We start from the raw sequence: 13,131 nt of genomic DNA on the forward strand, positions 1-13,131 counted from the left end.
AAGATATATATTACATATTATATTATAATCCATAATAATACATAATAATATTTTATTATGTATATTATACATAATAATATAATATATTTTATTCAAATAAAGAAAAAAATGGACATGGGGAAGAAGGATGGGAATATAGGGGAAATAGGTTATTTGTGGTTTAGGGATGTCCTCCCGTTATCAAGGACGCCCTCCTGTGTATAAAATTATTCTTTTTGTTGTGTCTACTGTGTTTTTAAAACTATGTAACGAGTTATATTTTTATTATTAATTTACTATCAAAAATTATAATTATTTCCAAAAATACATTTAATAATGGACAAACACAAAACAACAAGTACTTTTGTTACAAATTAATAGTTAAAAACTAATTTAAATTTAAATTGGTTTTTTGAGTCAGTTCGAATAACTTTGCAAAGATAAGTGAATCACATCAGTCGACCTCCTCGATCTTCATCCCTTTGTGTCGCTCTTCTTTGCACCCCATTGTTGTTCACCAGACATGTTACCAGTTTTATTCTGTCGATATCTGTATGAAGATGGGCTGGATCTTAGCCTCAGCTTCTTCTGTTTCTGTGTGTATTCATCTTTTGATGCCGATTGGTTTTTGTCGAGCCAGTCGAGTGTCTCCTTGATCATTGCTTCAATTGCCGCCTTGTCATCTGGTGAGAGCTTTGCTGCAATTTGCTCTTTGAGTGTGTTTTTCATCGAGTAGCAGAAGTTTTCAAGTCCGTTCTTCGCCTCGATAAGTTCCTTCATTTTGTCATACTCCGCCTTGAACTTCTCTGCGTCTGCAACCACCTTGTCGATCCGTTTTTTTGAGAGTTTTCCCTTGTCGTTGGTGATTGTGATCTTGTTCTTCTTTCCTGTTGTCTTGTCTTCAGCTGACACATTCAGAACACCTTCTCGACTGGTGCGATTGTCGACTTGAAGAGGTCGATGTTGAGTTCTTCAAACCGTGCTCTTGTGATTGATGTGTAGAAGTCGATGCCTTCATACAACTGGTCGACTTCAATGTTTGCTGTTGCTGCCGATGACGGTGTTCGCTTTGCCCTTTCACACGATGTTCTGAGTCTTCTGACAGCTCGTGCATTGCCTGAAATGTCTTTCTTGTACTTTCTCTTGAATTTGGCAATGAAGTGGTTGACCATTCTGTTATCAAAGTCTTCGCCACCAAGGTGTGTGTTGCCGTTTTTTGCCTTCACTTCAAAGACGCCATCGTCAATAGCAAGAAGTGGTACATCAAATGTTCCACCACCAAGATCAAAGATCAAGACGTTCTTTTCTCTCTCCGTCTTCTTGTCAAGTCCATATGCTATTGCTGCTGTTGGCTCATTGATGATTCTGAGCACATTGATGCCTGCAATTGTGCCCGCATCCTTTGTTGCCTGTCGCTGTGAATCGTTGAAATAGGCTGGACATGTGATGACTGCGTTGTTGACTTTCCCACCAACAAACGCTTCTGCTGTCTCCTTCATCTTCGTCAGCACCATCGAACTGATCTCCTCTTGTGTGAACTTCTTAGTCTCTCCCTTGTACTCCACCTGAATCAATGGCTTGTCATTGCCATTGTTGACTACAGTGAACGACCAGTGTTTCATATCCTCTTGAATTGCTGGATCACTGAAGCGTCTTCCAATCAGTCTCTTTGCATCAAAGACTGTATTCTTCACATTCATCGCAATCTGGTTCTTTGCTGTGTCACCAATCAGCCTCTCGCTATATGTGAAGGCAACGTACGATGGCGTTGTTCTGTTGCTTTGATCGTTTGCAATTTTCTAAAAACGGATTTCGCATGCCTTTTAACTATAGTATCTTTATCTCTCCAATAGTCACTAATGCATCATTCAATGCAATCAAACACTCCGCATTCGTTTTCCCTACTTCACCTTTCACACCAACAATCACTACTAAATGAGTTGCGTGGATGAATCTAACAAGAGGTGATGGTATACTATTACAACAGTACATAAAATCTGTCTAACAAATTTTGACAGACAGTTTCTCCCCAAATTTCTTCTCCACCTACATCAAGAACTTGAATATAGCAGCCGCAAACTTCTTCTCTGTTCGATCATTGATCATAGATCTTAGTTGAGACTATCAGTAACAAGTCTCCTTCAGTTTCAAAGGACTTGACATAAATCTCTTTTAAATGGTTTATCATTGTAAGACATATTTTTCTCAAAAAGTAAACCTGCTTGATTTGATAAATACCTTTGATTTTAAATAAAAGTTTTCATTATACAATTAAATTTATTATAAATTATATTATAAAATTAAATTATAATTATTTAGTATATTATATAATTAACAATAGTTATTGTATAATTAATTACCCATAATATTAAATTATGTATATATCTATTAATTTATAGTATAATTTTATTTAAATTAGAGGGTGAGGGTTAGAAAAAGGATGTAAGTTAATACCTAAATCATTCCAATAGCCTTACTTCCTGCCCATTCACGGTGATGGGTGGGTCGTTTTATAGTTTTATTTGATATTTATTATATATAAATGATTTTATTATAGTAAAACCCCTTCCCGAAATATTACAATTTTTAAGATTGTTTTATAAATAAAAAAACCAACCCGAAATATTTGAGCTTTTTTGACTGTTTTATATATAAAAATATTCATTTAAACAAACCGAATTCAAAAATGGTAATTAGTTTTTCAGAGCATCCCCAACATCCATGTAAGCAACTTTCTTTTCAACGCTCATGTTTGCTCTATCAAGTTGTCCAATTTTATTAAAAGATCTTTCAACTGGGCAAGTGGTTGGACTCTTAGCATTCATCTTTTTCACAAGATTGAATAAACATGGGAATTGATTCTTTTCTTCTTGAGTCATCAAAGCAAACAAGGTGTTCAAAGTTAATTTTTTGACTGGGCAACTTTTTAAGAAATCTTCTGCTTCTTTTTTGAATAAAGCCCTTATGTGCTTTCTGTGTTGAATGGTGTTTGCTCTCTTTTCTTTAACAATTTCACTACTGCTGCAATCTTCAGCGATATCTGTTGCTTCTGTTTGATCTGTACTTGTTAATCTCACTTGTTTAACAAGAGTACGTATTGCCTCAGTAGCATCAGCCCTTTCTTCCCTTTCTAACCTGTTTTTGGTTTCTTCAATTTTTTCAATGTTGGCACAATACCAATCTTGAAACTTTTGAACTTCCGCTTTTAGTTCTTGGTCATCACTTTCCTCGAATGATTTTGCATCAAAGTTGTTGTAAATTTTGATGTTTATTACCAGTTCTTTTCCTTTGAGTTTTCTTTGTAATTTCCTGAAATTTGCCATATTCGTTCCTTTGACCTGGTTCTCCTTCAACAATCCAGCATCGAAAAGGTCTTTTTTGGTCATTTTTCTTGAAGGAATTGCAAACCTCAAAATCATCGCGTCACTCAACTTAACGAGCAGGTGAATTGAATACTTTTTCAAAATGAACTTTTCGTTATCGTCAAGATCTTCAGTGTATTTCATTTTTTCTAAATAATCGGTTAACACCACCTTTCGTCTGAGCTCGAAGATATTCGAAATTAAATCTTCAACACGTTGATAGGCCACGGGGTATAGTAAATTGGCGGTCTGTAGCCAATCGTTAATTATCTTCACCTTACTGAGCACTATTTGAGTGAAGAACATACACGCAACAAACAATTTGCAGTTGACATTACACTCACCCATAATGTTGCGAGGTCCAAAAGGCTTTTGGTATTGTTCTCTTTCACTGTAAAATTCTTGAAGTGAAGGCAGATTCTCAAACATATTATCAAGAATCAATACTGTTTGGAGCCACCTTGTTTCGGATCGTTGAACCAATTTGAGAACTGCACCTTTGATATGATTTTTGGCACAGAATTGATCCCATGCTGTTCTTGTTGTCTGAACAGTTAACCCGTCCAAGAAACTTTCAATAGCCAGTCCCCATTGTGATTCAAAACACTTTTCAGTCGCTTTATTTGTTCTGTGTGAAAAGCAGTAGTTTGAATCAAATCCGTTCAGTCCGTCTCTCTCTTTTATTTTAGCCAGGAGTTTACCAGAGAGCCCACCGTTTCGTATCAGAACATAATCTCCATCAAAACAAGCACCAATGCATTTGATCAGGTCAGCATCCATCAATTCCAATATTTTCATTATCCAACTGAGCCACCCCGCAGCATCTGTTTTGCCGTCATAGTTTTCAATTTTGACTCTCTTTTCAACAAATGATCCATCTGAAAACACAAATCTTACAAAGAGAGAAAAGTATTCAACCCCACATACATTGCAGAATCCGCCATTAGTGTATAATAGTCACACTGCTTAAAGATGTATTGTAGGTCATATCTGGATTTTTTCGAAATCAACTCAAATCTCCGTTGCATAGTTGAAGAACTGAGAGCGGTGTTAACAACTTTTTTAGGAACATCGGACATGAGCAAAATTATGGATATCAATTTTGACATGGCATCAATTTGATTATTTGTCAACCCACACGCTCCCATCATCAATGCAGCCGTCATTGTTATAAAGCTGCCTCTTTCATTTCCAGCATCATTTGTTGTTGAATAACTATCAACATTTTTACCAAGTCGCCTTTGTACTTCTTTGTTGGTTTCTTGTGCGATGTACTCGGCGGAGTATTTATTCTCTGGTCTGAGGAGCTCTTTAATATAGTTCATTATTTCCAATTGTTCGATCTCAAACACAGTGAATTTTATTTCTTCTTTGGTCGAATCGTTGGTATTTTGAGATTCGTTGTTGGTAGCCTGGCTATAATCAACATGTGTCGCATTTCTTGTTTGAATTGTTGGAGGAGTCGAAATACAATTTGTAATAGCAGGAGTTTTTAAAAAAGTTCCAGAGTCCACAATACCAGTTGAATTTTTTGAAACAACATCTTCACAATTAATAATAGGAACATCAAAACTTTTACTGATATTGTCGAGTGCTTCTTGTGTTGACTCGCTGTGTAAAACAGAAATATTCATTTGGAAATTTTGATAATTGATGAGTGGAAGAACACGAACAGTTTCTTCCAATCCTTTCAATAAATATTTCTTGACGTCTTCAAATGTAGTGTAACTTGTTTGTCTCAATTGTGACTCAAGTTCATTCCTCACTTTCAATAAATCGGCACCTCTATAAATATTTGGCGAGAGGTCTATTTCATTATCAGTCAAACCACTTGACTTATTTTTTTCTTCTTCGACAAGCTGACTATTGAGCGCAATCAAATTAAATTTGTCGAAATTCTCATCAAAAAATTTAAAATTGTTAATACTTTTAAATTTGTTTGTTTCTTCGGGTTTTGCTTCCAAAGAGTGTTTCATGTATTTACGTCTATTAAACATTTTTCCACAGAAAATACAAAAATGGAAATCACGTAGACGATTTTCAGGAAGTTGCGTTTTCAATTCAAAAGTAAAGTAATTGCGGAACTCTTCAAAACGTTTGTTGATATTTGAGTCTTGCATATGTTTGTTATTTTTAAGATAATGAAGACAATAAAATACAAAAAGTTATACTTTTTATATAATTATAGTATTGGTTTTAACAATTGTATTTATTTTTATTATATAATTTGATTGTGTTTTCATTAAGAATTATATATTATAAATATAATAATAATTCATAAAATACAAATATATTATAAATATATGTAATTTTATTTTGGAATAAATTTACTTAGATATACTATAAATTATAAATTCACATATTATAATTTTTTATATTGAATATAACTTAAAATTAGTAATAATCATATTTAGGATAAAAAGACAATTGTTAAATTTTGGTAAATAAAAGGAATAATCATGTTTTTAAAGTGGTAAATATAAGTTGAATTTGCAAATTCACCAAAATGCTCAACTTTAATTATACACGACTTGAAAACGCGTTGAAAAGAAAAAAATCATGCAAAATGTTATTTAACTACTTTTTGTTTTTTATTGTGGTATGTATGTGATTATAAACATGGTACTTCAGTTATTTTATCAAATTGTTTTAAGACTAATCTATATAAACAGACTCAATTTTGAAAAAATAATTTTATCAATTAATTTCATTAATTATTTTATTTACTATATTACAAAATATGTTTAGATTATAAAAATTTTAATAAAACAATATATTTTAATTATGTAATAATTTTATTTTTTAAACAATTCTATATTATTTTTTAAAAATACTAAAATAGATTTAAAACTTTTGATTTGATAAATATTATTAATTAATAATAATTTTTATTGGTTTATTTTTTTTCTTTAATAAAATAACTATTAATATAATTTTATTTTATTAATCTTTTATTGTTTTATTATTATAAAACTGTATATTTATAATTTTAATTATTTAAATTAATATTTTATATAATTTAAGTAAATTTATTTTTTTAATTAGAAATAATAGTTAATTAATTATACTATTATATATCATTCTATTTTTATTAATCTAAAGAAAACAGACTAATAGCTGTTTGGCGACTTTATAGTCCCTTTGAAAATCGCCGACTTTTCAGTTGTCTTAAAAGTCGCTGATTTAAATATTTAGTTAAATAACTATTCAAAATACCATTTATCAAAAAAAGGAATTCAAAAAATAAACCATATAAATTTAATATAATTATTATTAAAAAATTAAATGAAACAATACCGTCCCAATTATATCTTCTCAAATCATTTTTTAAATTATATTTATATTATTATAATATAACAAATTATAACAACTATTGTGTTTTTAAACATTTTGAGACTATAATTAATATAATATAATTTATTAAAGTTAATAGTTATTTTATTTTAAAAGAAGTCGGCGACTTTTGAAGGGACTCAAAAAGTCGCCGACTTCTCAGTATTATCAAAAGTCGCAGAACAGCCATAATTGTTTTATTAAAAACAGTTTTAAATAAAAAATTAAATTATGAAACATAGTAAAATATATAATAACTTTAATATATAACAATGAAAATTATAATGAAAAAATATTGCAAAAATTCAATCATTGACTAACCAAGGCTTCTATTTGTTATGCGTTATGGATACATACGGACTCGTTACATTTATCAAATTATGCAAGTTACGATATTGTTTGTAGAAATGTTTTCTTTAAAACAAAAGAATGAATTAAACAACTTTAAACTGTGTTATATATCTTTTGGTTAGCCCATGGAATGTAAAACTCTTTATTATCAACAAAATAATATTTACAACTGTTCGATGTTTGAAAAATTAATCCAAAAAGCAATAATTTTTGAGTAATTTCATTTATCTATATTTTAAGAAAAGTATAGTTAATAACAAATTTTATTTTAATAAGTTAAATTATTATTTCATCTTTATTAAACAATTTTTAATATTTTATAATATTATCAATTATAATTAATAGTTTTATTTTGTATAGTATAAATATTATATTAATAAACCATTGATTTCTATACTATACATTTTAATATTTTATAGTTTAAATGTTAACTGTCGTTTTAAGCAGAAAAACGACCGCGGCAAAAAGTCGCCATCTGTAAAGAAAAGGTTTTGGAGATCGTAAAAATAAACAATACTATGAATTTTACTAAAACTACTTTATTTTTGTCATAAAAACAAAGAAAATATACCCCCTTTTCATTTTAAAATGCATTTTTGGGACAAGTTCCAAATTTTTCCCTGTTCCGTGATAGACCCTGTTTCAAAGAAAAAATCACAAAAATGAAAAACATTTATATGTTTTGTTGTGTCTATTCTTTTTTGTTATTATTTTTATTGGAAAATTGTTTAAAGATAAATGAAAAACGTGGGGACGAAGTACGGGAAAATTGGCCAAAAGATGTCCTTTGTGGTTTAGGGACATCCTATCGCGATTAAGAACGTCCCCCTGTGTATAAAGACGTCCTTTCTATTATTTTTGTGTCCGATGCATTTCCAAAACTAAATAACGAGTTATAATTTTATCATTAATTTACCACTAAAAAAGACAGCAAGAAAAATAATTATTTAATTATAATTAAAGGGTTTTTGAATTATAGAATAATAAAAATAAAACATTCGGTTCAAATAATGATTTTAAAAACAAAAAAAAAACACAAAATAATACAGTCAACTTCGCACATTTGTCGGTTTTCTTGCAGAAAAAATTACGTATTTGTTGGTTAACACTGGAATTTTGCAGAACAATCTTTATATTAATTACAAATTAAAAATATTTTTTTAAATCACAGAAACTTTTTTCAAAACGATGTCAAGTTAAACAAAGAAACTGAAAAAAAACATATCAAAAGATAACAGAAGAAGCACACTCGGCAATCAAAGAGTTGTACAAAAAAACAGTGAAACGAAGAAAAGAGGTTTTTGCGAAGAAATCCAAAAAGAGTTTCATTAAAATTACTCCAATTTTATCTTTACTCTCAACCAATTACAAGCTTACAACAAACAGGAAGTTAAAATAATAAAGCACAAAAGAACATCACCAAACGAAAATATTCTGAAACACCTCAAAGAGTACGTGAACAAAGTAATCAAACACAACACTTATTTGGACGACTTTGTGTTACAAATGGAAGTCGAAAGATATTTGAAAGAGCATCCAAATGAAAATTCCATTGTTGGTATCGATTCGTTTGTGAGGCGATTCAAAGAAAAGAATAACATCGTTTATAAAGTGTCATCAGGGCATGAAGATTGTATTGATTTGTCACAGTTTACAGCAGAAATTGGCAACATAATAAATAAATTGTATGAATATGACATAAAAACATTTACAATGCAAATGAAACTGCTTTGTTTTATCGTTAGTTACCATCGAGATGTTGCTTAAAAACTGATGATATAAAAAAGGAACGAATTACTTTACTTTTTTGTTTTAATGTTGATGGATCAAATAAAACGAAACCGATGGTTATTCACAGTGCAACAATGCCAAGAGGTGGATCTCGACGTTTATTTGATTCCGTTGATATTATTTTCAAGTCGCAACAGAAAAGTTGAACGTCTGTTAGTATATATAATGAATATTTGCAAATGTGGGAAGAAGAGTTGAAAAGAAGTATTCGGAAAAATTACTTTTGGTCGACAATTCTCCAACCCACAAAACAAATGTCGTGTTAAAAAATCGAGATACTGTTTTTACCACCAAACACTACTGCAAAGTTGCAACCACTCGATCAGGGTATAATAGCTTCATTTAAAAAGCAGTATCGTCGCAATTTTATTCAAAACCATTTGAATTGTCTTGAAACAAGAGAGATTCTATTGAAGTTTAAAAAGAGAGAATTTGTTACTACGTGCTGGGATTCATCAACAAAGGAAGTTAAACAAAGAGTGTTAGAATGTTTATATGTTTGTGAACTTGAAAGTGAAAGAAATTGAGTGTAGACCATACCAAAGATCAAATTGTGTCATTGTTTGGTTTGGATAGATATTTGTAAAAAAACAGATTTGTCTGTTAAGTTGACACTATTAAGCGTTGTTGAAGCTATACCAATTGCTTCAAAATTTTGGAAAGAAGTAACTTCAGTTACAATTCAAAACTGCTTTTTACACAAAATTGTTTGGTGAATATGTTCATACAGAAACTGTCGATATCAACAACGCGGAATTGATTGAATTGTACAATACTATTCCATTGAATGATGAATACAGAGCAATTATTATCGAAGAAATAGTTTCTTATCCATATGAAAACATTTTACCATTTTATTTCAATGAAGATGAAGATGATGGTGATAAAAAGCAGATGGAATTGGAATTGGAAACTATTTTTAACAACTTGAAATTCAAATGCTGAAAAATAAATCTTACCTTCCTAAAAACAAGAATAGTGATTATTCTACTTTTATGGAAAAAACCATTCAAAAATGAAACTATTTTTAAATTGATTTCTATTTAAGTTAATGTTTTTGGAATAAACAATCTATTTGACTATCAACAAAATGATTGGTCAATAAACCAACAAAAAGACTTAATCGACAAATATGTTAACCGACAAATAGGCGACGTTGGCTGTACAAGCAGTGAAGTGAAGGTATAAATTTGCAATTGATTGTTAAATAAAAGGGTTTTCTTATCCCCCCAAAATATTTTTAATGGCTAAAATTGTCATTTTCAATAAAACCCTTATTTAACAAGCCCAATTTATCCTTTTTATCATAACAATTATTGACATTTTGATTATCTTGTTACCATTTAGTTTGTTTGATAATAATATTCTATAGTTATTTTAATCATTTAAAAACTATAGAAAAACAACCACACATAAATCAAGAAGCGAATAAACCAATAAAAACCATCACTTAACTTAACTTGGCAACAAATATAACTTCATAAATCCTGCTTCGTCACAACTCAAAGAGATGATAAGTGTGTTTGTTTTTGCAAGCTCGCCCAATCGCCACAATATTCAATAACCACACTCACAAGACACATTTGTCTAAAGGATATACACTTCATCAACTTACTATCAATTAAAGATTTTTAGGATGATGCAATAAAATTTAATATTTGAATATTTATGTAATAAGTGATAAATAATGACAAAATAACAATAACAAACGTGTAAAATGACACCGTTAAATATTTAGTCTTTGTTTTATTTTTAAACAAGAGTTAATTCTTGGCATTAATTGAGTGGTTCTTGGTGTTAGACTATTTATCTTCTTTCGACTTCAATTAATTTTTTAAGTTTGTTCAAGTTTTTTCAACTTATTTTTTCAACAATGTCGAATTAAAAATAATCTAAAAATGGGTCTAAATTTTTTCAAAATATTTTTTAGTTTTACAGTTAGTTTCACAATAATTACTTATTTTTCATAACAAATAGATTTCTGTTTCATAACAATTAGATTTGTACCTTTGTTCAGCCCTGTTTCAAAATAATTATTTTTTGTTGCACAATTTTCGTGATTGTTTCATAACTGACAGTATTATTGCATAATAATATCGGATGTTTCAGAACTATTTATTTATCCTCAAATCAATATTTTATTGTTCCAAAACAAAGAGTTGTTTCATAATTATTGTATTTTGTTTTAAAATAATACAGTATTAATGTGTAATTGCTTTGTATTGTTTCAAAACAAAAATAAACAAAAATAACCAAAATATATTCAAAAAATCATAAAACTGTAAAAACTACACTTTTTAATAAAATTTGTTAATTATAAATAGTTTTACAGTTATTATTGAATAAAAATTGTTTAACCAAATAAAAAACTTAATGTAATTATAAGTCTTCACTTAAAAACACTTTACGAGTCACTACTGAAGTAAAATAAGTTATGAGTCTGCGTATAATATTTAACCTTCTGAAAACTCTAAAAACCAAAAATAATTAATTCTGTGTAATCTTGGTTATTTTTCCTGCAAATGAGACTTTTATTTCTTTAATTACTCCTACTCTTTTAAAACACCGAGTTTATAAATTTTAAAGTAAAATGTTACAAATTATAGTAAAAAAGCGAACCTTTTGTTAAAGTGGGGACGAACAAAGGTTCACCTTTTTGGCTTATCCCTTTACAGAAATAAGCCAGAGGATAACGAAAAAGTCAGTTCACAAAGAAATTAAAATGACTACAAACCACATAAATAAAACGAAAAGTAATCAATTATAACCCACATCTTTGCCCCTATTATTACCAGTTTTTATCCAAACCAATATTAAAAAGCGTGCCTGTGCTATTCAAAATGTCAAGAATCTTTTTGAGAATAGAATGAAGAGGCAATCTGACTCTCTAAGTTCAGAACGTTTCCTTCAAAGCCTTTGGAAACACAGAGTTGGGACTTGCTGGAACGGCGAAGATGCGAGGTGACAATGCTCATTTACTCTTCCAAGTATATTGCCTTAAGGGTTTACCAGACCCTATCCAGCCACCGGTATAACTACCGGTGGGAGATCTCGCTTATTGGAAACATCGATAGCTACTTTTGACTACTCACATTTCGTGGTGTCTCCATTGTGTAGGGTTGATCTCCCAAACTACACAAATAAAATAAACAATAATAAAAAATAATAAAGACCCAATTGCAGAATAAAACATAACATCCATGAAAATTAAAACCCAATTGCACCACAAAAAACAAAGAAACAAAAAATAAAGCACGACTTTGAGGTGTCTTGATATTTTGTGGTGCAATTGACCCAACAAAAATAACAAGAAAAAAGAAAAGTTTTTTCTTTGTAAAATTTGAAAAATACAAAAATTGAACCACGGGTTTCGATTTTTGTGTGGGTGAAAAAAAATAATAAGACGAAAAGCCTTTTTTGTTTGTTCCCAATAAGAGATAACCCATCTTAGGGAAAAAAGAATAAAACAAAGAAAAAATTTCTAAAATATATTTCAGAATGAGTCAAAAATCACAAAACCAAAAAACACAAAAAAACGTTTTACAGCTAAACCGAAGACATTCGATTCATTCTTTGTCACAACAAGGTTTTGACTTTGGTGTATGAATTATAGTTTGTTTCACTGACGAGGATCAAAGATATGAATTGATTGTTTGTTCTTTTAGTTTTTTATCATTGCCAACCAAAAACAAAGGCCAAAATTTACTTTTTGGAACAATTTCAAATAAATGTTATTCTTTTTGGTACAAAAAAGTTAGATTTGCATGGCATACACGTCTGTTTTATTGAGATGCGTTTTTTGAGCACCATACAAGAAACATGAAAAAAAATAAAGGTATTTTTAAAGTGAACACAAAAATATAAAAGACCAAACTTCTTTTCAAAAACTCCAAGTAGAAATAATAAGAACCACAATGTATAATATTTTACTATTAAACGATAGTTCATTTGTTAATAGAAAATGAAATTATAGTAAACAATAGTTTGTAACAGTTTTTATATTTTTTGAAAGAGTTCAATCAAATTCAGTTTTTAACAAAAATGTTCTTAACAAACAGGTGCATCACAAATTTTGAAGAGTTGAACATCGACCTCTTCAAATTGACAAGCTGGATTGTCGATAAAACGTTGAAAGACGCCAGGTTGGACAAGGGAAGCATTGACGATGTTATGCTGATTGGTTTATCATTAAGGATGCCAAATGTCGTCAGTTGCTGTAAGCACTTCAATGGGAAAGGAGCCAAACAAGAGCATGAACCCAGACGAAGCTATTGCTTACGGTGCTGCTTTCCAAGCCTCTATCTTGACTAGAAAT

General features: G+C 29.9%; 2 protein-coding genes across 2 annotated transcripts; both read right to left on the reverse strand.

The window, feature by feature from the left end:
• Positions 1-2,672: 2,672 nt before the first annotated feature.
• EIN_198360 (hypothetical protein) lies at positions 2,673-4,121 on the reverse strand (the record flags this gene model as incomplete). Its single annotated transcript, XM_004183161.1, has 1 exon — positions 2,673-4,121. The coding sequence occupies one exon, from the start codon at positions 4,119-4,121 to the stop codon at positions 2,673-2,675; it is 1,449 nt and encodes a 482-aa protein (XP_004183209.1).
• Positions 4,122-4,234: 113 nt separating this feature from the next.
• Positions 4,235-5,461, reverse strand: EIN_198370 (hypothetical protein; the record flags this gene model as incomplete). Its single annotated transcript, XM_004183162.1, has 1 exon — positions 4,235-5,461. The coding sequence occupies one exon, from the start codon at positions 5,459-5,461 to the stop codon at positions 4,235-4,237; it is 1,227 nt and encodes a 408-aa protein (XP_004183210.1).
• Positions 5,462-13,131: the final 7,670 nt, after the last annotated feature.

This window comes from Entamoeba invadens (genome assembly GCF_000330505.1).
Source record: "Entamoeba invadens IP1 unplaced genomic scaffold scaff_1105074724332, whole genome shotgun sequence".
Taxonomy (NCBI): domain Eukaryota; phylum Evosea; order Mastigamoebida; family Endamoebidae; genus Entamoeba; species Entamoeba invadens.